The 25,651-nt window shown below is 43.3% G+C and overlaps 1 protein-coding gene across 1 annotated transcript; it reads right to left on the reverse strand.

The window, feature by feature from the left end:
• Window positions 1-3,939: 3,939 nt before the first annotated feature.
• Window positions 3,940-25,045, reverse strand: RENBP (renin binding protein). Its single transcript, XM_077283661.1, has 10 exons — window positions 24,746-25,045; window positions 21,387-21,462; window positions 17,564-17,639; window positions 16,439-16,611; window positions 13,957-14,181; window positions 10,318-10,399; window positions 10,069-10,244; window positions 4,755-4,886; window positions 4,524-4,611; window positions 3,940-4,329 (listed from the first exon to the last, which is right to left on the reverse strand). Exons 1-10 carry the CDS (start codon window positions 24,973-24,975, stop codon window positions 4,238-4,240), a joined length of 1,350 nt encoding a protein of 449 aa, XP_077139776.1. The 5' UTR covers window positions 24,976-25,045; the 3' UTR covers window positions 3,940-4,237.
• Window positions 25,046-25,651: the final 606 nt, after the last annotated feature.

Consider the following 25,651-nt stretch of genomic DNA (forward strand, 5'->3'; position numbering starts at 1 on the left):
CACAACCTTGGTTTTTTTTTGCGTTTCTGTTTTTCGCTCCCCTTCTTCCCAGAGCCATAACTTTTTTTTTTTTCATCTTTCCATCAATATGGCCACGTGAGGGCTTGTTTTTTCTGCGAGACAAGTTGTATTTTTAAGCAACACCATTGGTTTTACCATCTCGTGTACTCGAAAACGGGAAAAAAATTCTAAGTGCGGTGAAATTGAAAAAAACAAAGTGTAATTCTACAATTTATTTTTTTTTAACCATGTTGACTAAATGCTAAAACTGACCTGCCGTTATGATTCTCCAGGTCGTTACGAGTTCATAGACACCAAACATGTCTAGGTTCTTTATTTAAGTAATGAAAACAAAATCCACATTTTGTAAAAAAAAAAAATTATGTAACAGAAATCATTATCTTCCATGAACGCCGGCCACAGGCCTTCATAGGAGGTTTGCAATGGCAAGCAAGTGGGGGGTCTTCTGGAGACCGTTCGGTTATCATGCCAACCCATCAGCGCCCCGCAATCATGTGACAGGGGCACGGATGGGCAGGGTTTGTGACTGAGGCTCGCATTGAATTCCGCTTTCCAATATTGACAGTGGCATTTAACATGTTAACAGCTGCAGGTGGACCTATATGTCATAGGTCATGAACGGGTTAAATAATTTTTTTTTTACTTTACAGTCTACTTTTTTTTCCCCCCAATAGGAGACTTGACCCTGAGATTGTTTGATCGCTTTTTACGTCAGTACTGCACAGAGCTGTGGAGTCGGAGTCGTGGAGTCGGAGCCCATTTTGGTGGAGTCGGTGTCATGGAAATTGAGGAGTCGGAGGTGTGGCTTAAAGGCTCCACAGCCCAGACAGTCGGAGTCATGGAGTCGGACTCGGTGTCATGGAAACTGAGTTGGAGTCGGAGGTTTGGCCGACTCCACAGCCCTGGTACTGCAGTATACAGCACAAATCATTGTTTCTTATGATGTCCGGCCCATGGGTGGGCTTATTACCTACCAACATGATGGTGACATGGGCTTTTCACCAAACTCCCGATTGCTACGGCAATCCATTGGTACACCCCTTACGATCCCGCGTTAGGCGGGTGATGGGTGCACAAATGGATGCGCTACGACCTAAAATGTCACTGTTAGGAATTGACAGCGGCATTAAAGAGGATGTCCACTAATTTATCATTGATGACCTATTCTTAGTATAGGTGATCGGCCGGGGTCTTACACCCAGAACGCCCACCGATCAGCTGTCACCGGTGTCAGGTTATAAGTCCAGCAAGTGAACAGTCCGTCCTTGAAGTTGAGGTGCGGAAGCAGAAAAATGAGCATAAGAACATACCACTCTGCAGACCATATACCTCCCCCAGAGCCAGCAGGACAGTCCCAGATTTTGGGCACAGTCCCGGATTTTAGGAGCAGTCCTGGATTTTGGGCACAGTCCCAGATTTTAGACACAGTCCCGGATTTTAGGCACAGTCCCGGATTTTAGTCCTTGGAGGTTTCCGCTGCATGAAAATCCATCTGAGCTGCAGGTCGGTACAGATACATGTATCACAGGACAGAGGATCTCCTAGGTGATAGCTCTGGGTTCTGATGCTGGAACCTTCAATCACAAGATCCGGCTGTGAAACGTCATTCTGGAATAGAACTTTATTTATTCTCTTTGGGAACAAAAAAGACAAGCACCGTGCCCAGCAATGCCATAGAGTTTGAATGGAAAGTGGTGGCACTCCTGCGTTTCGCCTTTCCTTCCTCACGGAGCTTTTTAGAACCTTGCTCTCAGGATCGATGAAGGTCCCACCGCCGATCTGCAAGTTGTCCCTTTATAGGTGATACATTATAATGATGGGATTAACTTTTATCTTGTAGTGTTTGTTGACGTTTCATGAAACTTATGCAAAATCAAAAATGCTCTTTTATTTTTTGCCTTTTAAGAGGTTTATTGACTCCTCAGAGCAAAAAGTCACACATTCTGCTAAAAGGTCCCAAAATTTGCACTAGAATATATCTGGCATCCATAATATTACTCCAGCGGGGGAAGGGGAGACTGGAATACATTTGCGGCAACTTTTTAAAAAGTCACAATTGATGAATAGGTCTAAAACATCAGGAAACTCCACCAAACCTGGCCCACAATGACAGATATACAGGTCCTTCTCAAAAAATTAGCATATAGTGTTAAATTTCATTATTTACCATAATGTAATGATTACAATTAAACTTTCATATATTATAGATTCATTATCCACCAACTGAAATTTGTCAGGTCTTTTATTGTTTTAATACTGATGATTTTGGCATACAACTCCTGATAACCCAAAAAACCTGTCTCAATAAATTAGCATATCAAGAAAAGGTTCTCAAAATGACCTATTACCCTAATCTTCTGAATCAACTAATTAACTCTAAACACATGCAAAAGATACCTGAGGCTTTTAAAAACTCCCTGCCTGGTTCATTACTCAAAACCCCCATCATGGGTAAGACTAGCGACCTGACAGATGTCAAGAAGGCCATCATTGACACCCTCAAGCAAGAGGGTAAGACCCAGAAAGAAATTTCTCAACAAATAGGCCGTTCCCAGAGTGCTGTATCAAGGCACCTCAATGGTAAGTCTGTTGGAAGGAAACAATGTGGCAGAAAACGCTGTACAACGAGAAGAGGTGACCGGAACCTGAGGAAGCAGTGGACTGAGTCTGGTGTGGAAACATCCAGAGCCACCGTGCACAGGCGTGTGCAGGAAATGGGCTACAGGTGCCGCATTCCCCAGGTAAAGCCACTTTTGAACCATAAACAGCGGCAGAAGCGCCTGACCTGGGCTACAGAGAAGCAGCACTGGACTGTTGCTAAGTGGTCCCAAGTACTTTTTTCTGATGAAAGCAAATTTTGCATGTCATTCGGAAATCAAGGTGCCAGAGTCTGGAGGAAGACTGGGGAGAAGGAAATGCCAAAATGCCTGAAGTCCAGTGTCAAGTACCCACAGTCAGTGATGGTGTGGGGTGCCATGTCAGCTGCTGGTGTTGGTCCACTGTGTTTCATCAAGGGCAGGGTCAATGCAGCTAGCTATCAGGAGATTTTGGAGCACTTCATGCTTCCATCGGCTGAAATGCTTTATGGAGATGAAGATTTCATTTTTCAGCACGACCTGGCACCTGCTCACAGTGCCAAAACCACTGGTAAATGGTTTACTGACCATGGTATTACTGTGCTCAATTGGCCTGCCAACTCTCCTGACCTGAACCCCATAGAGAATCTGTGGGATATTGTGAAGAGAAAGTTGAGAGACGCAAGACCCAACACTCTGGATGAGCTTAAGGCCGCTATTGAAGCATCCTGGGCCTCCATAACATCTCAGCAGTGTCACAGGCTGATTGCCTCCATGCCACGCCGCATTGAAGCAGTCATTTCTGCCAAAGGATTCCCGACCAAGTATTGAGTGCATAACTGAACATTATTATTTGATGGTTTTTTTGTTTGTTATTAAAAAACACTTTTATTTGATTGGTCGGGGGAAATATGCTAATTTATTGAGACAGGTTTTTTGGGTTATCAGGAGTTGTATGCCAAAATCATCAGTATTAAAACAATAAAAGACCTGACAAATTTCAGTTGGTGGATAATGAATCTATAATATATGAAAGTTTAATTGTAATCATTACATTATGGTAAATAATGAAATTTAACACTATATGCTAATTTTTTGAGAAGGACCTGTATATATAATATGGCGGACCCCACATATCACAAGATCGTCCATTTATCATGCATCCGGCAACTCTTATACATTAATGGAGCGGAACAGTAATAAGACTGATCCAGTGTAGTACATGGTGCCAGCGGATCGGTGGGGGCTGGACCCCCATTGATCTGATATTGATGACCTATACTTATCACATTTTTGGACATAACACAAGTATACAATGAAATAATTGAGAGGATTCCTTTTTATGTAAAGTTTTTTCATTTTTTATTGTGCATTTAGTTGTACTTTTTGATGCGGAGCTGCACAGGGGACCGTAGACCAGGTAGGGACAGTGCACACCTCTCCTGAGATCTTCCCAAAAAAATCTCTTGGTAAATCACACGACTACTCAAGACATGGTGCGCCAGGTAGACAACTTCATAAGAAGCCGAAAACTAAGACCCATCAGTAGCAATCCTACTTGTTGATGGTTTCTGCGTAGCATACTAGACAATTAGGTCGTATTCAATCAATTTAAGGTAAGGGAAGAAGTTGGTGAAGACTCATTTCGGGTTTGCCCCATTGTCTTCCTCTTCTATGAGCTTGGTCAGCATCTCTTCGCACATGTACAGGCATCGAGGGACATGGAAACATCCTGCAAGAAAAAAAAAAGGAGGAACTGCAGTCACTTCCATGGAGGAAAATCAACATCTTCGTGGAGTGGCGAGGGTCAGTATATGTTTGTCAGTATCTCTCCGACGTTTGCTCTATATGGATCCATCCATACTTAGGTGGGATAATGCTGCAACACCCAGCACAACTACAACTAAGTGTTAATACTAACATTACCTTTAAACGGCCCTCCTTTGATGGTGAGTGCCACCTTCCCTTCTTGAGTCAAGTAGCCAAACCACTCTTTGTGCTCCGGGTCCAAAAACTGAATTTAGAAGCAGAAGAGGATGGAGAAAAACCATGAAGTACCTGGCCTTCCTAGTCTATACGTGGATTACGAGCGCCTGCACCTCAGTTGTCCTTAATAGTGATAGTTACTCAAAAACTAAAATCACATATTTTACTAACCCGGCTGAATGCGTATTCATAAACTTTTTGGAAGTTGTCAAGTAGTCGTGGATCCTTGGTTTCCATATAGCCAAGCAGGAAGGCGATGAGGGCTTCTGTGTGCGGCCACCACATTTTCATGCTCCACTCAAGCTGGAGAAGACAACGAATGATTATCTGCACGCGTTATATGGCCAATTATCTATTTATCTATCTTAGAGAATAAAACCGACATATTCGGCGTTCTAATCAACCAGATTCGCATGGCAGAATACAGGATCAGGTGATTGGTGCATTTTTTTGCGCATGCGTGATAGAGAAATGAAGTAACCAACGCCATCTTGGAAAAGGTTTAGGAGCGCAGCGCGCACTCGCTCAATCAAAAAGAATGGGATAATACGCATCATCACATGCAGGGAAAGCCAAAGGCAAGGCTAAAGGTTAGATGATGGTGAAAGCGCCATCTTGCCAGAGGACATATCTAATGGCAATGACACCATCCAATAATAGGCAAAGAAGATCTCAAGCTCCAAAATAGGTATAAAAGATAACTCAAAGAATGCAAGAGAACCCTCCAGTGACTGGGGCTGGTATGTCTGAGAGACGGACATACGAGTTGCCTTCCCTCCCCGATTATGTAATAACATCCCCAATTTTGGTCTCATTCCTGGTATAGATGTTCCCCATCCTGGTTCCCATTGTGGTGTATATGTTGCCCATCCTGGTATACATATGTCCCCCTTCCTGGAATATATGTCTCTTATCCTGGGCCCCATTCTAGTATATATCCCGCATCCTAGTATACATGTCTATTATCCTGGGCCCCATCCTGGTATATATATATTCTCCATCCTGGGCCCATCTTGGTATACATGTCCCCCATTCTTCCACTATTCTTTAATACATAGAAAAAAAATGATTCTACTCACCTTCCCTCCTGCTCCCCCACTGTGCGGTGTCCTCTTCTGAAGATGGCAGCTGACTTCAGCGTGTAAGTGACGGTAGCGCATGACGTCACTGCCATGTACCCCCAGTCATGTGCACACCGATGTCAGCTGCTGGCCTCTGTTTGGCTGGCAGAGTGGATTCCAGCGCACAAACCTATCCAGTCGTTGTTTCTAGTCTGGATGGTTTGGTTTTTTGCCAAGGAGGCTTTGCATCCATACTGTCTTATTGCTGCTCCTATTTACATCTATCATCTATTTATTATCTATTATCTATCATCTATCTATCTATCTATTATCTATCTATCTATCATCTACACTGCTTTGTGAAAGTATTCGGCCCCCTGGAACTTTTCAACCTTTTCCCACATATCATGCCTCAAACATAAAGATAACAAATGTAAATTTTTGGTGAAGAATCAACAACAAGTGGAACACAATTGTGAAGTTGAACAAAATTTATCGGTTATTTTAAATTTTTGTGGAAAATCAAAAACTGAAAAGTGGGGCGTGCAATATTATTCGGCCCCTTTAACTTAATACTTTGTTGCGCCACCTTTTGCTGCTATTACAGCTGTAAGTCGCTTGGGGTATGTCTCTGTCAGTTTTGTACATCGAGAGACTGAAATTCTTGCCCATTCTTCCTTGGCAAACAGCTCGAGCTCAGTGAGGTTTGATGGAAATCGTTTGTGAACAGCAGTTTTCAGCTCTTTCCACAGATTCTCGATTGGATTGAGGTCCGGACTTTGACTTGGCCATTCTAACACCTGGATATGTTTATTTTTGAACCATTCCATTGTAGATTTTGCTTTATGTTTGGGATCATTGTCTTGTTGGAAGACAAATCTCCGTCCCAGTCTCAGGTCTTTTGCAGACTCCAACAGGTTTTCTTCAAGAATGGTCCTGTATTTGGCTCCATCCATCTTCCCATCAATTTTAACAATCTTCCCTGTCCCTGCTGAAGAAAACTAGGCCCAAACCATGATGCTGCCACTACCATGTTTGACAGTGGGGATGGTGTGTTCAGGGTGATGAGCTGTGTTGCCTTTATGTCAAACATATCGTTTGGCATTGTTGCCAAAAAGTTCGATTTTGGTTTCATCTGACCAGAGCACCTTCTTCCACATGTTTGGTGTGTCTCCCAGGTGGCTTGTTGCAAACTTTAAACGACACTCTTTATGGATATCTTTGAGAAATGGCTTTCTTCTTGCCACTCTTCCATAAAGGCCAGATTTGTGCAGTGTACGACTGATTGTTATTCCATGGACAGACTGTCCCACCTCAGCTGTAGATCTCTGCAGTTCATCCAGAGTGATCATGGGCCTCTTGGCTGCATCTCTGATCAGTCTTCTCCTTGTTTGAGATGAAAGTTTAGAGGGACGGCCGGGTCTTGGTAGATCTGCAGTGGTATGATACTCCTGCCATTTCAATATGATCGCTTGCACAGTGCTCCTTCGTATGTTTAAAGTTTTGGAAATCATTTTGTATCCAAATCCGGCTTTAAGCTTCTCCACAACAGTATCACGGACCTGCCTGTTGTGTTCCTTGGTCTTCATGATGCTCTCTGTGCTTCAAACAGAACCCTGAGACTATCACAGAGCAGGTGCATTTATACGGAGACTTGATTACACACAGGTGGATTATATTTATCATCATTAGGCATTTAGGACAACATTGGATCATTCAGAGATCCACAATGAACTTCTGGAGTGAGTTTGCTGCACTGAAAGTAAAGGGGCCGAATAATGTTGCACGCCCCACTTTTCAGTTTTTGAATTTCCACAAAAATTTAAAATAACCAATAAATTTTGTTAAAATTCAGAATTGTGTTCCACTTGTTGTTGATTCTTCACCAAAAATTTACATTTGGTATCTTTATGTCTGAAGCATGATATGTGGGAAAAGGTTGAAAAGTTCCAGGGGGCCGAATACTTGCGCAAGGCACTGTATCTATCATCTATCTATCATTTATCTATCATCTATCTATTATCTATTATCCATCTATCTATCTATGTATCATCTATCATGTATGCAGCGGTAGCATCGTACACAGTGATGAGGCAGTGACCCACAAAATTCAAACACAAAAGTCTCTTTAATGTGTTATCTTCACAGCATTAAAGTCCAAATTCACACAAGTGCATCTCATTGGTGTTCAGTTCACAGCAGTTCATAGCACTACATAGTACACAGCTTTAAATCACAGTCCCTAAACATGCCGGACTTCCCTGTGTCCAGTCTCCGTGGGCGATTGCATGCCATGACAAAGTCTCTTACACACAGCTTCACTTCATTAGTTTGCACAGAACACGATATCCTTCATATTGTAGACACTAAACACGCCAGTCTTCCTCTGACCAGTTTCTGTGGGCGACTACACCACCGTATCAACTTCTTTACTCACACAGCTTTACTCAGTTAGTTTGCAATCGCTACACACGCCAGTCCTCCTCTGACCATTTTCTGTGGGTGACCGCACCGCTGTGTTACTGTCTCTTTACTCACAGCTTTACTTGTTTAGTTTGCCATCACTACACACGCCAGTCCTCCTTCGGGCTACAAGACCTCCAGTTCACCTCCGGTCACAAGACCTCCAGTTCACCTCCGGTCACAAGACCTGTCCACATCTGAGACCAGTTACCGCAGGTTAACTTACCGCTGTGTTAATGTCTTTTTACTCAGACAGCCGTACACAGTCCATGATATCCTCCGGATCGCAGCCGAGAACCATATCTACCTGTTTGCAGCCGTTAAACACGACAGTCCTCCTTCGTGCACAGGACATCCACCTCCGGTTCACCGCTGGGCACAGGACTGTCCACATCCGAGACCAGTTACCATGGACGACAGCACTGCTGTGTATGCTGCGGGTGCCAGGCCTATTGGCTCCGCTCACAAGCCATGATCTGTAACATCAACTGCTCTGCACAGTAACAATCACCAACTCACTCTGGCCCTGACACTGGACCTGCCACACCCTACCCTATACTACAGGGCTTTTAACATAGAAACCTGTGGCCTTCAGCCACATGGAAAACCTGGGCTCGGAATGAAACGGACTGCACCACTAACATACTGCAGGCAGTTTCAAAACATAATATCCCAAAGAAAGTTTTCCCTACATCTGTCTTGGACACTAGCATATCCAAGACTAACACTTATTTTTATTATTTTTAATCTGCATTGCAGTAATAGCTACGCTCGTGATTGCCATTCACTCCTATGGCCTTCATACACCTCCCTGCATAACCTGGGGAGAATACACAGCGAACCCTACCTGTGACATCGGCTACTGCTTCACCATTGCAATCACAGCTACAGCTGTGACTGCCAGGCCCTCCTACGGCCTTCATTCACTTCCGTGCTATTTATTTATTATCTATCTATCCATCATCTATCTATCATCAATGCATCTATTGCTGTTAGACTAGCCTTGCATGGATTACAGCAGTCTCTTCCTTGTAAATAAGGAGTAGTTACATCAGCCGCACTCAGGAGTAAGTAAAAATGGATTTCCCAAACTATTGAGTTACACAAGTTTATGTAACAAGTCACGTAGCTAATTTCATAAAGTGCAAAAGAAAAATTAATTGGCGAATCTACTATTTTAGCCAACCTAATAATCCCCTGGAACCAGGCCTACGGAAGAAGTAAAATTAATTCCTGCAGCTGTAGATAAAACATTGAATCTCAACAGTTTCTCAAAAGATAATATTTTGGGCGTTACACCAAGAAAAGAAAACTGTCTGGGCATCAAGCCAAGGAAAGCGCTAATAAAATGCAAAATAATTAGCTGAAAGCATACAAAATGGAGAATAAGGATATACAAAATGGCGGCCACTCTGACAAATGCTCCCGACAGTTGCAATGTACAACCATATACACAATAGGCCACATTTGCTCATTTTGGTTCCACGCTTGGGAATAACAGTAGGAGGTGTAGAGTTTTCAATCACATCTGAGCCCTGGTGCCGGAGGGGACACAACAGCCCCTCTGCCACAAGGAGACACCAGCATTTTAAATGCATTATATTTGAGGTCCGCTGCTTCAAGTTCTGCTTTTAATTTCATCAGGACTGATTTTAGGATGTAGCAAACTTGGCAATGCCCAGTTCTCCATTTCCTACGATCCCCCAAGAGGAGACCCCAGAAGTAGCTTTAGAGCGCATTATGTAATCCAACCATGCCCTGGACCACAATGGACCATTAAGCCCATCCCTTTTTAGGCATTCTTTATGGTCTAGAAATATTATGTGGCATAATAAGACATTTATGTTATTATTCAAGAAGGTCTTTATTTGTCAAAACCCACCAAATAGTTCTTCATTCAAGACAATTAATTAATACTCTTTTCAAGTTGAAAATATGAGTTGAGACTTTGCATCACTCACTTGTGTAGGGCAATGTCCATCCACATCCAGGAAAGAAAACAGTCCTCCATGCTCCTGGTCCCATCCCGATTCAAAGGGTAGAAGTAGAAACGTTTCCACAGCGATCTTCCCCAAGTTATGGTCATGGTTAGTGAAGGCTTGACGTAAAAGAAACCAGCCAGCCTCAATGGCATGTCCTGTGATGGAAACTAGATATTAGGAAGGGGCGGCAGCCGCACAGCCGAGTATAAGAGCGTGAAGTGACCATACCAGGGTTCTGGTGTCTGCCCACACATCCTGGGAGCTCCTTTCCATCTTCAGAAACATTCTCCAAAATAGCCTGACCGTCACGCTGCAGAAGAGCACGAGGAAATAGTCATATGGACAAGAATCATAATAATAATAATAATCTTTATTTATATAGCGCCAACATATTCCGCAGCACTTTACAATTAAGCGGGGACATATACAGACAAATTCAATACAAGTTAAGACAATTTAAACAGTGACATTAGGGGTGAGGTCCCTGCTCGCAAGCTTACAATCTACAAGGAAATGGGGGGGACACAATAGGTGAAAAGTGCTTGTTATTTCAGGTCTGGCAATTATAATAAATAGGGATTTTCATATAAAGCTGCATGATCCAGTCATCAGCCCGTGTGTTTAAGTGCAATAGTCAAGTATCAAGTGCAGTTATCATGAGCATGGAGGGTGTGGAGACAGATGAATAGTAGGGTGCAGATTCAGAATAATATTTGGAAGGAGGGAACAGGGCAAAGTTAGTTTACTGAGTAGTTGATGTGGTAGGCTTGTTTGAAGAGATGGGTTTTTAGAGCGCGCTTGAATAGGTCGGGGCTAGGTATCAGTCTGATCGTCTGGGGAAGTGCATTCCAGAGAGCTGGCGCAGCACGAGAGAAGTCTTGGAGACGGAGGTGCGAGGTTCGGATTACGGGGGAGGTTAGCCTTAGGTCATTTGTAGAACGGAGGGCACGTGTAGGGCGATAGACAGAGATGAGAGAGGAGATATAAGGCGGTGCAGAACTGTGGAGGGCTTTGTGGGTGAGAGAGATGAGTTTATACTGGACCCTGTAGCGAATGGGTAGCCAGTGTAATGACTGGCACAGGATGGAGGCATCGGTGAAGCGGTTGGACAGAAATATGACCCTGGCTGCCGCATTCAAGATGGATTGGAGAGGAGAAAGTTTGGTAAGAGTGAGACCGATCAGAAGAGTTGCAGTAGTCCAGACGGGAATGAATAAGAGCGACAGTAAGAGTCTTAGCAGTTTCAAAGGTGAGAAAAGGTCGGATTCTGGAGATGTTTTTAAGATGCAGGTGACAAGAGCGAGTGAGTGATCGGATATAGGGAGTAAAGGAAAGATCGGTGTCGAATATGACCCCAAGACAGCGGGCATGCTGCTTGGGAGTTATGGTTGAACCCTCCAGGGTAATTTCGATGTTGGGAAGAGTGAGGTTAGTAGAAGGGGGAAACACAAGAAGTTCCGTTTTGGAGAGATTTAGTTTCAGATAGAGGGAGGACATGATGTTAGAGACAGCAGACAGACAATCCTTGGTATTTTGAATTAGGGTAGGGGTGATGACAGGGGAAAAAGTGTATAATTGGGTGTCATCAGCATATAGATGATACTGGAACCCAAATCTGCTGATTGTTTGTCCAATAGGGGCCGTGTATAGAGAGAAGAGGAGGGGGCCTAGGACTGAGCCCTGCGGAACCCCGATAGTAAGGGGACGAGGAGAGGAAGAGGAGCCGGCAAAGGATACAGTGAAGGAGCGGTCAGAGAGGTAGGAGGAGAACCAGGAGAGGGCTGTGTCCTTGAGGCCTATTGAGTGGAGCATAGTGAGAAGGAGCTGGTGATCCACAGTGTCAAATGCGGCAGAGAGATCCAGGAGAATCAGCAGAGAGCAATGACCTTTGGATTTAGCTGTTATTAGATAATTAGAGACTTTAGTGAGGGCAGTTTCAGTGGAGTGTAAAGAGCGGAAACCAGATTGTAAGGGGTCGAGAAGAGAGTTATCCGAGAGATAGCGGATTAGACGGGAGTAGACCAAGCGTTCCAGGAGTTTAGAGATGAAGGAAAGGTTAGAGACAGGTCTGTAGTTAGCAGTGCAGTTCTGGTCCAGGGATGGCTTTTTAAGTAAAGGGGTTATGATGGCATGTTTAAATGAGGAGGGAAAGATACCAGAAGAAAGAGAGAGGTTAAATATTTTAGTCAGGTGAGTGGTGACCACTGGTGAGAGAGACTGCAGGAGAGGTGAAGGAATGGGGTCACTGTTGCAGGTTGTAGGCCGAGCAGAAGCGAGGAGCTTGGAAACTTCTTCTTCTGAGACAGGCTCAAAGATGTCTAGTGAGCTTGAGGTGCGGCAGGGAAGGGGATCCAGGCACTGAGGAGATTGGGCTGAGATATCCTGATGGATGTGGTTGATTTTTTCTAGGAAGTAAGTGGCCAGATCCTCACCACTGAGATTGGTGATGGGGGCCTGTACTTTAGGTTTCAGGAGGGAGTTTAAGGTTTCAAAAAGTCGTTTTGGGTTGTTGGATAGTGAGGTGATGAGGGTGGTGAAGTAGGATTGTTTGGCCAGATAAAGGGCAGAGTTATAGGTTTTGAGCATGAACTTATAGTGGATGAAGTCTTCTGCTAAGAGAGACTTTCTTCACTGCCGCTCTGCATACCTTGAACAACGCTGAAGAAAGCGTGTTTGCATAGTGTGCCAGGGCTGCCGTTGTCTGTGTCGGGTCTTTCTGCATGTAGAAGGTGCTGCTTCATCTAGGGCATTCTTCAGTGTATTATTGAAGTGTGACAATGCTAAGTCTGGACAGGAGAGGGAGGAGATGGGGGCTAAAGATGTGTGGAGATTGTCCATAAGCTGCTGGGTATTAATGGAACGTGTATTCCGATAAGTGTGGTAAGTGGGGGTGTCCTGAGTGAGGAGACAATTCTTGACAGAGAAGGAAAGAAGGTTGTGGTCCAAAAGCGGGAGAGGGGAGTTAGTAAAGTCGTGCTGCGATCCGTAACGGGAGAAAACCAGGTCCAGAGTATTCCCGTCCTCATGCGTAGGAGAATTAGTAAACTGTGAGAGGCCAAATGAAGAAGTTAGAGAAAGAAGATGAGAGGCAGATTGGGAGAGGGGATCATTGATGGGGATGTTAAAGTCTCCCATGATGAGGGTGGGGATGTCACAGAATAGAAAGTGAGTAAGCCAGGTGGCAAAGTGGTCTAGAAACAGGCGGGAGGAGCCTGGAGGGCGGTAAACAACCGCCACCCGCAAGGAGAAGGTCTTAAAGAGTCTGACGGCATGGACTTCAAAGGAAGGAAATGTAAGTGAGGGAACCAGGGGGGAAGACCTGGAAAGCACATTGTGATGAAAGGAGCAAACCAACACCCCCACCCTGTCTGTTTTCAGGTCTGGTGGTATGTGAAAATTTCAGCCCACCAAACGAGAGAGCGGCAGCAGCGGTGGTGTCTGAATGCTGAATCCAGGTTTCTGTAATAGCCAGAAGGTTAAGGGAATTAGAGAGGAATCATAGAAGGTTAGGGTTTACTGTTCAGATCCTAGTGGCATTACTTGATCTTCCTGTAGCAAAAAATACCTGCATCCTTTGAGGGACCTTTAGACCGCTCAGGCCTTTAAGCCACTTTCAGATCCCTCATCCATTAGCCAGAAGAAAAGATGACTACAAAGGTCATCTCTTGCTCTGGAGGACCTGACTATGTAGTACTTCATTTCCCCTACGGTGGCACTGCAGGGGAAAGTCACCAGATCAAGGTGACTGTTGCGGTTTTGGATGGCCCATGAATACGCTATTGCCCATGGGATGGGAAAAATCATGTTGGTATTCTCCTGCCCCTCTACCATAGCTTCCATCTCCTGTTCATTTAGTATATATGGTACCTGTAAGTGCTGCAGGATCTTCTCCACACTCCAGGTTCCCAGTTCTGCGTACTTAATTGCTGCCTCTTCATCATCCTCACATAACTGATCCACCAGATTCAGCAGCATCATTGGCACCGCCATAGAGTTCACTGGTTCAGCTCCAGGCAACTCCGGTCTTCCTAAATTAGATGGATCTACTCGCACCCAGTGAACTATCTGATCCATCATCATCCGCGCTTCTCTCTACATGAAAATAGACTTCATTATTAAATATCTTCAAATTTCATAAAAATGTGCAATATCCAGAAAACGGGAATCATTGATCCAAATCCAGTTATTGGCAGCTGTATTTATCTCCCTAAAGGGGTTGTCTCAAAAACAACATATATACCATTTATAGGTGAAAAATGTTAAACTTGGGCTCTGACTATTAGGACCACCACCAATCATGAGAACTGGGGGTCACGAAGTCTCCAATTTGAATGCAGCAGTAAACAGGTACGCAAATGCAACAGTGGAGAGAATGTAGACTAGTGATAACATGAAACAACAATAATTTATTCGATTACACAGGGGAAGGCAGCAAGTTATTTTACAATGGAAATTCAGCTATATAGGATATTAACACAATTCTAATCACATACTTCTACTCTCCTAATACGAAAAGACAACTATTGTCACGGCACTGTTGCAGGATATCCCGGGGCTATGTGCTCCTTCTCTATCCCTAAGGCTAGGAGTGCCCTAGCTATCCCTGCTACCCAGATTACATCTGATGGTGAAGATGCCAAAGCCTCATGCCTTGCTGAGCTCCTAAATCAGCCCTTATCTGTCTCCTCTCCCACCCAGTGAGGTGGGGAGTTGTAGTATATAAGAGTACACAAACCAGACTAACAAGGTAAGACATACAGGGATAAATGAAAATAACAAGTACTTAAATATGCACTCACAAACAGCAAAAGGGGGAACACTGGGAAGTAAAGGAAAGAAAAAACAAATAGGAGAGGATGAGGATATGCACACAGACAAATCACCAAGCAACACCTCATCAAACAACCAACACCTCCAACTCCAGAACCAGGCAGTATGAAACTAACACTGGCAATCTCTGCTTGCCAGAGGCAAGTATATATAGCAGAGGGGAGTGACCAACACTGAACAGCTCAGACCATCTAAGCAGGAAAGCTCCAGGAGCTCTCATCTGAGCAGATTAACTCAAGCACTGCTAGCAGAAAGCTGCACTGTTTAATATGAAGGTGTAGTGCTTCTAATTAGTGCAGGAAATCAGACACTGCGGTTTTCTGGCTCCTCTATGTTGTAGTAAACCCGTATCAAGTGTTATAGTCAAAGGTGTCTGGGTCCTAACACCCTAGGCGAAAGTATTATCAGTTATTCTCATGCTCGTCACCCTGTCATTCTCTCGCTCTTTTTACAATACTGATCGTTGTCCAGAACTCAATGGGAGTCAGGCCTACTACACAGGCTGCAAGTCCCTGATCAATGAGATTATCCGACCACCCATGGCACTCACTGCCTCTGTTCCCTGAACCCTAGTCCCATCAGTACCGTAATTCCACACCTCGAGACGCAGCTCACAGGAATGTCCCCTTCCTGTTATTTGCTCACATGGTTCTAGCTCCATACTCCCGTCCCAGGCCCCTCTCTTCTGGTTCTTGACGCACAGCTCTGCTTCGCCAGATTATCTTTGGCTCCGTTTCCTTGGTCCTGGTCACTGAGTTCTGGTTACTCAGTCTAGTTACTTACCTCTGGTCACTCATCTCTGGTTCCCTCGCCTCTGGGTCCACACTAGCAATGGCGGCCATAAGCCAGCTCAGCTACTTCAACGCGTCTGTCCTGCTACAGGTCCAGGTGCCAACTCTTCCCCTCCTCTTCCTTTCCGGGCTTTATATAATTCCTAACTGCGACCCAACTCTCACCTGACCTAGAGTCTCTTCTAATTCCTCCCTACCAGGACCACACGCTGGGCTCTACCATTCATGTTGACACAATTCTATTTTCCTCCCTTTTAGTCTTTAGACAGCAGAGGGCTGTGTTCGCTTACAGATGTCTGTTCATGCATTATCTTCACCTCCTTACTGGTACTGAGCATATGCGACCACTCTTCCTTTTGTTGTCTATAGGAGTAGTGGTCGGGTCACACATGTCTTGTTTATGGCACAATCCTTTTAAAAACAAAAGGATTGGGCATGTTGAGTCAGGAGACCATCATGCAGCCAGTCTCACTGACGATCATGTGTATAGCCACCTTCACAAAGCAAAAGTTGATAGCCTGGTCCTAGAATTTATCGATTGTGCACCTCATTGGTGCATCCTCCGATGTTGAGGCTTTTTCAAACAATAAATTCTAATTTTTCACAAGTGCAAAAGTAAATCCTAAAGTTTTGTCATCTATTTTATTAGCATATTAAATTTATATGTTCTACATGAAAATTAGACACCACACCCACACAACCCTGGCAATCCCACCCCTCTCTTTCACCTTATACTTCTCTTTTCGGGTTGTTCTCCATAGTTCATCCATAGCCATGATGTAGAAACACTCACTGAAGATGGTGCGCTGGATCTTCACCGCTCGACCATCACGTGTCACCACAAAAGCACATTTTAGGGAGTCAGATGATGGGCGAGCATGAGCAATAAGGAACTCGCCCCCTGATTATCAAAGGAAACAAATAACAGAGTATATTATTTCAAGTCCATCTCCAACTTAAGGACTGAAAACATATTAGATTAGAGTCGTCCGACCATGAAAATTTCTCCATTTTGCCTGATAGATGATCCTTTTACAAGCTGCTCCCAGAGGATTCTGTGATTGGCTTACTTTGCCCTCCCATTAGAGAACATATCAATGCTCGACCAAGCCAAACCTTGATGTACCTTTATAGAAGATACGTCACCAGGTCAAAAGTGGGCAGTTTTTGCTCTGATTTTATTCTGCCATACACTTTCAGAGATAAGGGCCTTCTTATTTAGTGCTCTTTATGGTCTTTATAAGGGGGTGTGGCTCATAGGATCCTCAGGGGTGTGTCTTTAGGTTGCTCTGCATTATTACCCTGTGAGCGCTGCCCCTTTGGTTAAAAAAAAAAAAAATTGCACTAAATAAAAATTCTCATATCTCTGAAACCGTACCGAGGATTTATAAAGAACGAAAAGTGGAATACTTAGGGGAGTAGCGGGAATAACATAAGAGAAAAAACTGGCCACTTTTGACCTGGAGATTGTTTCTTTAAAGATAAACTCTCTAGTGAAACCTGTTGCATATTATGCCATGCGCGCGTGATCTCAGGGATTCAAAGAACATTAAGAGAGCATTACTTTGTCATGCTCTTCCCTCTCAAGGACGAGAAAATTGTATGACCTATTCTTCTAGAGTAATCCATCAGTTTAAGATCAGAGAGGGGACCGACTTTTGGCGGCACCAGATTATCAGCCATTTATAGGGACCTCTTCTCCTTCATAGTTTACCAGACACAGCGCCATACTTTTTGTGGTGGTTGTGCCTGGTATTGCAACTTAAAGTGACAGTCTCAGGTGAAGCAGTACTTGGTGGAGTATAGGTCATCAATTTTAATGTTCTTCAAAATTTTAAAAACTCAAAACTTACCTGCAATGGCAGAATTAAGTAGTTCTTCCCTGTGGAATCTGGGCACTTTTCTGTAGAGACGGCAATACATCCAAACCTAGGTTGACCAGAAACCAGTAGAGGTCACGCTCACGTGAAGATTGCCAGATTAGCTTTTATTTGTATAAAATAGTGTGATTAGTTCCTATACACAATATGGGGCCTGCTCACCCTATGGGCCATATTACAGACCTGCAGGCACTTCGTATGACTCTGTATAGTCACTCAAAAGCAAATACAGAACATATAATAAATATACACTCACCGGCCACTTTATTAGGTACACCTGTCCAACTTCTTGTTAACACTTAATTTCTAATCAGCCAATCACATGGCGGCAACTCAGTGCATTTAGGCATGTAGACATGGTCAAGACAATCTCCTGCAGTTCAAACCGAGCATCAGTATGGGGAAGAAAGGTGATTTGAGTGCCTTTGAACGTGGCATGGTTGTTGGTGCCAGAAGGGCTGGTCTGAGTATTTCAGAAACTGCTGATCTACTGGGATTTTCACGCACAACCATCTCTAGGGTTTACAGAGAATGGTCCGAAAAAGAAAAAAAATCCAGTGAGCGGCAGTTCTGTGGGCGGAAATGCCTTGTTGATGCCAGAGGTCAGAGGAGAATGGGCAGACTGGTTCGAGCTGATAGAAAGGCAACAGTGACTCAAATCGCCACCCGTTACAACCAAGGTAGGCCTAAGAGCATCTCTGAACGCACAGTGCGTCGAACTTTGAGGCAGATGGGCTACAGCAGCAGAAGACCACACCGGGTACCACTCCTTTCAGCTAAGAACAGGAAACTGAGGCTACAATTTGTACAAGCTCATCGAAATTGGACAGTAGAAGATTGGAAAAACGTTGCTTGGTCTGATGAGTCTCGATTTCTGCTGCGACATTCGGATGGTAGGGTCAGAATTTGGCGTAAACAACATGAAAGCATGGATCCATCCTGCCTTGTATGGAGCATCTTTGGGATGTGCAGCCGACAAATCTGCGGCAACTGTGTGATGCCATCATGTCAATATGGACCAAAATCTCTGAGGAATGCTTCCAGCACCTTGTTGAATCTATGCCACGAAGAATTGAGGCAGTTCTGAAGGCAAAAGGGGGTCCAACCCGTTACTAGCATGGTGTACCTAATAAAGTGGCCGGTGAGTGTGTGTAATATATATATATATATATATATATATATATATATATATATATATATATATATATATATATATATATATATAATATATATATATACTAGCTGAAGAGCCCGGCGTTGCCTGGGCATAGTAAATATCTGTGGTTAGTTATAGCACCTCACTTCTCTTATTTTCCCATCATGCTTCTCATTTTCCCCCTCACTCCTCTCATTCCCCCCACACTCCTCTCATTCCCCCCACACACTTGTCATTTCGACCTCACACCTCTCATTTTCCCCTCAGTATATACATGTTTGTCATCTCCCTTATATATAGTATACACCTGTATGTCATCTCCTGTATATAGTATATACCTGTATGTCATCTCCCCTGTAAATAGTATATACCTGCTGTATGTCATCTCCTTCTGTATATTGTATGTACCTGTGTCATCTCCTCCTGTATATAGTAAATACCTGTATGTCATCTCTTCTGTATATACTATATACCTGTATGTCATCTCCTCCTATATATAGTATATACCTGTATGTCATCTCCTGTATATAGTATATACCTGTATGTCATCTCCCCTGTATATAGTATATACCTGCTGTATGTCATCTCCTCCTCTATATACCTATGTGTCATCTCCTCTTTTATATAGTATATACCTGTATGTCATCTCCTCCTGTATATAGTATATACGTGTGTCATCTCCTCCTGTATATAGTATATACCTGTGTGTCATCTGCTCCTGTATATAGTATATACCTGTGTCATCTCCTCCTGTATATAGTATATACCTGTGTCATCTCCTCCTATATATAGTATGTACCTGTGTGTCATCTCCTCCTGTATATAGTATATACCTGTGTGTCATCTCCTCCTGTGTATAGTATATATCTGTGTGTCATCTCCTCCTGTATATAGTATATACCTGTGTGTCATCTCCTCCTGTATATAGTATATACCTGTGTGTCATCTCCCCTTTATATAGTATATACCTGTGTGTCATCTCCCCTGTAAATAGTATATACCTGTGTGTCATCTCCCCTGTAAATAGTATATACCTGTGTGTCATCTCCCCTGTATATAGTATATATGTGTGTGTCATCTCCCCTGTATATAGTATATACCTGTGTGTCATCTCCTCCTGTATATAGTATAGATCTGTGTGTCATCTCCCCTGTATATAGTATGTACCTGTATGTCATCTCCCCTGTATATAGTATATACCAGTGTGTCATCTCCTCCTATATATAGTATATACCAGTGTGTCATCTCCTCCTGTATATAGTATATACCTGTGTGTCATCTCCCCTGTATATAGTATATATGTGTGTGTCATCTCCTCCTGTATATAGTATATACCTGTGTGTCATCTCCCCTGTACATAGTATATATGTGTGTTTCATCTCCCCTGTATATAGTATATACCTGTGTGTCATCTCCTCCTGTATATAGTATATATCTGTGTGTCATCTCCTCCTGTATTAGACCTCATTCACACGTTATTTGCTCAGTATTTTTACCTCAGTATTTGTAAGCTAAATTGGCAGCCTGATAAATCCCCAGCCAACAGGAAGCCCTTCCCCCTGGCAGTATATATTAGCTCACACATACACATAATAGACAGGTCATGTGACTGACAGCTGCCGTATTTCCTATATGGTACAGTTGTTGCTCTTGTAGTTTGTCTGCTTATTAATCAGATTTTTATTTTTGAATGATAATACCAGACTTGTGTGTGCTTTAGGGAGAGTTTCATCTGTCAAGTTGTGTGTGTTGAGTTGCGTGTGGTGACATGCGTGTAGCAACTTTTTGTGTGTCGAGTTGCATGTGACAGGTTAGTGTAGCAAGTTGTGTGCAGCAAGTTTTGCGCATGGCGAGTTTTGCACGTGGCGAGTTTTATGTGTGGTGCGTTTTGAGTAGGCGCAAGTTTTGTGTGAGCCAACTTTTGCATGTGTTGCAACTTTTGTGCATGTGGCAATTTTTCCGCGTGTGCAAGTTTTGTGTGTGGCGAGTTTTCCATGAGGTGAGTTTTGCACGTGTGGCGAGTTTTGCGCGTGGCGAGTTTTGAGCGGCGACTTTTGTGTTTCGAATTTTACGTGGCAAGGTTGGTGTATGTGTGGTGAAATGTGTGCTGAGGGTGGTATATGTGTTCAAGCACGTGGTAGTGTGTGGCGCATTTTGTGTGTGTGTTCATATCCCTGTGTGTGGTGAGTATCCCATGTCGGGGCCCCACCTTAGCAACTGTACGGTATATACTCTTTGGCGCCATCGCTCTCATTCTTTAAGTCCCCCTTGTTCACATCTGGCAGCTGTCAATTTGCCTCCAACACTTTTCCTTTCACTTTTTCCCCATTATGTAGATAGGGGCAAAATTGGTGAATTGGAACGCGCGGGGTTAAAATTTCGCCTCACAACATAGCCTATGACGCTCTCAGGGTCCAGACGTGTGACTGTGCAAAATTTTGTGGCTGTAGCTGCGACGGTGCAGATGCCAATCCCGGACATACACACACACATACATATACACACACTCCACACACACACACACATTCAGCTCTATATATTAGATATATACACAACTTGTTCTGCAAAAAACAAGCCATCATACCGCCAGTCTGTGTACCAACTACATATTGATGACCTACCATATTGCAGCCTCCTTACCTGCCTGCCCTGCAGCCAGATATACTTCAGTGGATCATACACCGCTCCTTCCTGACCGAGGCACGTGAAGAATCCCCTAACAACATCAAACAGAGTAATATCAGATAGTCAATGCATATTAATATGTACAGTCATGCTTTTGTCTCAGAAACAGCGCCACTCATAGCACAGGTTGTGTCTGGTATTGCAGTTCAGTTTTGTCAACTTTAATGAGCTAGACCCCCAATACCAAACATAGCCAACGGTGGGGCTGCTTCTAAGTAAAGAGTCTCCGAGTAAAGGTTTATCTTATATAGTGTACATATACCAGGAAACAGATATCTGACACCATAAAAATAGTATAATGTACAGATTAACCATTTATGTTGTTCATTCATAAGAAAAATAAGTTAATTGATTTTTGTATTGAATATATAGGTTTAAATGCCCCCACAATGCAACTCTACATAATTTGATCATATAGATATATGAACTCCAATATTTCTGCAAACGTTAAGGTACTTAGCAGTTAGCAGCTTCTGATTAAAAAAAAAAAGCAGCTCAAAATCTATCCAACCCCGTCAAGGTGACCTTTAAATATGGATGGTCCCTAGAAAAGGGCTCAGCATCCACCCATCTCTTTCACATAAGGTTTTAATTGCGAGCTATGCCTAGTTTCCTTTTCATTCCCCATTCACATGAGGCTGTTTTGGCGCATAGAGAAGTAAGACATTTAGCGGTTAGGGACCATCCATATTTAAAGGTCACCTTGACGTGGATGGATGGCTTTTGCGCTCTTTGATTAAAAAAAAAAAAACGCTAAGTACTTTTATAGCAATATTGGAGTTCATGTATTCATTAGTCGCAGTGTCCTGACGCATCATGTACAGTGTATATATATATATATATATATATATATATATATATATATATATATATATATATATATATATATATATATATATATATATATATATATATATATATATATATATATATATATCTATCTATCTATCTCCACTATATAATTGTCTAAGGGTCACTTCCGTCTTTCTGTCTGTCTTTCTGTCAGTCACGGAAATCCCAAGTCGCTGAATGGTCGCGGCAAAACAGCCACGACCAATCAGTGACGGGCACAGTCCGGCAGCAAAATGGCCGCTCCTTACTCCCCGCAGTCAGTGCCCGCTCCATACTCCCCTCCAGTCAGCGCTCACACAGGGTTAATGGTAGCGTTAACGGACCACGTTATGCCGCGGTGTAACGCACTCCGTTAACGCTGCTATTAACCCTGTGTGACCAACTTTTTACTATTGATGCTGCCTATGCAGCATCAATAGTAAAAAGAGCTAATGTTAAAAACAATTAAAAAAATAGAACAGGCCTTTACCGCTCCTCGCGACGCTCCGGTGACCGCTCCATGCATTGCGATCTCGCGAGATGATGACGTAGCGGTCTTGCGAGACCGCTACGTCATCATCTCGCGAGACCGCGATGCACTCTTGGGACCGGAGCGCACGAGGAGCATCGGTAAACGCTTCGCCTGGATCCGGGGGCCAACGGAAGGTGAGTATATAACTATTTTTTATTTTAATTCTTTTTTTTTTTTAACAGGGATATGATGCCCACATTGCTATATAAAACGTGGGCTGTGCAATATACTACATGGGCTGTGCAATATACTACGTGGGCTGTGCAATATACTACGTGGGCTGTGCTATATACTCCGTGGGCTGTGCTATATACTCCGTGGGCTGTGCTATATACTCCGTGGGCTGTGCTATATACTCCGTGGGCTGTGCTATATACTCCGTGGGCTGTGCTATATACTCCGTGGGCTGTGCTATATACTCCGTGGGCTGTGCTATATACTCCGTGGGCTGTTATATACTACGTGGCTGTGCTATATACTACGTGGCCGGCCGTAAACAATCAGCGACAGGCGCAGTCCGGCCGCGAATTAGCGCGGCATTTGAACCACGGTTCGCTAATTGGTCGCGGTTGGCCGAATCCTGTGTATTTAATGTATTATTCTAAAATCTTCATAAATAAACTACATAAAGATTCTAGAATACCCGATGCGTTGGAATCGGGCTACCATCTAATATATATATATATATATATATATATATATATATTAGTATATTGGACACAGAGCGTATTTGAGCACCTGTGCATTCATTTAAAACTAGAAGTGTAATACTAGAGGTGTGCTGATACTACTTTTTCATTTTTGGGTTCTACATAATATGATGTCTTCACAAGTGGATGATACCCTCTCCACACATTATCATGCCTCCACAGTCCCTTCTCGTACACAGCACTCCCACTATGCCCACCACACATAGTAGGATGCCCCACATGCACAGTATGATGCCCCGGCAGTAGATATATCCCCCAGAGCGTACCTCTCCTACCACCATTCTTACAATACATCGCTCCAGTCTGTGGAGCCGATGAGATCTAATGACCTCATTGCACCTGCAACTCCGAGACTCAGACTCAGGCCGGGGTCACACTATCAGTATTTGGTCAGTATTTTACATCAGTATTTGTAGCCAAAACCAGGAGTGGGTGATAAATGCAGAAGTGGTGACGTGTTTGTATTATACTTTTCCTCTGATTGTTCCACTCCTGGTTTTGGCTACAAATACTGATGTAAAATACTGACCAAATACTGATAGTGTGACCCCGGCCTCACAGGTTGAGCAGTGGAGCAGAGAGCGGATGGCTCCCTTCTCCACCATTGTAGTCAACTATAGCTTGGTCTTGAGGATGCAGATATCGTTGAAATCGGGACATATTCCACAACTTTCTGGGATAGCTGTTTCTTGGCCATTTAGGTTATGTACACACAACGCCTTTTTGGGGGCAGGTATGCTCAGTAATGTGCCTGAAAAAGCGGTAAATAATTGGTAAAAAGAATAAACAAAATGCATTTATATGTAAGAACGACTTGCTGTGCACGTGTCCCATCTTTCGAGCTTCTTTTAACTGCTTTACATTTGTAAGGATGCGGAGCGGTTAAAAGTAGTGAGCTGACCATTCTGGCGGCTTCAGAAAGATGCTGCTGCTTTACATATATATATTTTTTTTTTAAAAAGCCAACGGCGAATTCGCCGCAATAAACAACTGCATCTTCTGTTTACAAGACTCAGTGGGTAAGTACGCCAGCATCTAATATACATGGTGTGCATATACGCTTAGGAGGCACAGGAATACTAGATATTTTTCCAGCTACATTTCAGGGGTCATTTCCAGGTTTGGAAGCTGATATGAGCAGGTGTGTGAAGGTACAAGTCATCAGCGCGGCTCGGAAGTTAGCGGCGCCGTCCAGCCCTTCGCTCGATGGAATATGCCGACGTTTAATAAGCCATATTTACCCAAATTCCTTGTCCTCGGAGTGTTGAGTCCAGAACTCCATGACTCTGTCCAGCTCGGTACTGATCCGCTCTCTCCACCGCTGTAGGCGACTTTTCTCTCCCATACTGGAACTTTTTCCTGATTCCCCCTGCAGTCTCTGCTCCGTCTGCTGTGATCTCTGCAGCTGAGGAAGGAAATCAGTGATGAGGACCACAGCGGCCGTCAGCTGACTGCCAGTCATGTGATTCATGCATTGGAAGACATTGAATGCTGAGTCCTACAAAAATGAGAAATGCTAAACAGGGAGCTGTGAGAGAGTCTTAAAGTGCACCTGCCATGCCGCCTTAAGAAACTTCCTCTCGTCTCAGTTGTGACTCAGTAAAAGTGCCACAACATACATTACTTTTAACCCCTTAGTGACGGAGCCACATTTTTAAAATCTGACCAGTGTCACTTTATGTGGTAATAACTCTGCAACGCTTCAACAAATCCCAGTGATTTTGGGATTGTTTTTTCGTGACACATTATACTTTATGATAATGATAAATTTAGGTCGATATGTTTTGTGTTTATTTATAAAAAATATAAAATATTTGAGAAAAATGTTAAAAAATTAGCAATTTTCTAAATTTGAATGATTATCCCTTTAATCCAGATGGTCATACCACAGCAAACCATTAATAAACAACATTTCCCACATGTCGGCTTTACATCAGCACCATTTGCAAAATGTTATTTTATTTTGTTAGCATTTTAGGAGGTTTAAAAATGTAGCAGCAATTTTAAATTTTTTCAAATAAATTTACAAAATTTATTTTTTTAGGGACTTATCCATGTTTGAAGTGACTTTAGGGGTCCCATATATTGGGAAACCCCCAAACTTGATACCATTTTAAAAACAGCACCCCTAGACATATTGAAAACTG

The sequence above is a fragment of the Ranitomeya variabilis genome, chromosome 2, assembly GCF_051348905.1.
Source record: "Ranitomeya variabilis isolate aRanVar5 chromosome 2, aRanVar5.hap1, whole genome shotgun sequence".
NCBI classification, from domain to species: Eukaryota; Metazoa; Chordata; class Amphibia; order Anura; family Dendrobatidae; genus Ranitomeya; species Ranitomeya variabilis.

Bases quoted from the DNA above. Each gene is read 5' to 3' on its own strand.
- RENBP (XM_077283661.1), bottom strand. From the start codon at position 24,975: ATGAATCACATGACTGGCAGTCAGCTGACGGCCGCTGTGGTCCTCATC. The intron at 21,463-24,745 runs GTAAATATGGCT...TGATGTTGTTAG, and splicing joins TCCGAGGACAAGGAATTTGG to GGGATTCTTCACGTGCCTCG. The intron at 4,330-4,523 runs GTAATGTTAGTA...TTTTTCTTGCAG, and splicing joins CAAAGGAGGGCCGTTTAAAG to GATGTTTCCATGTCCCTCGA.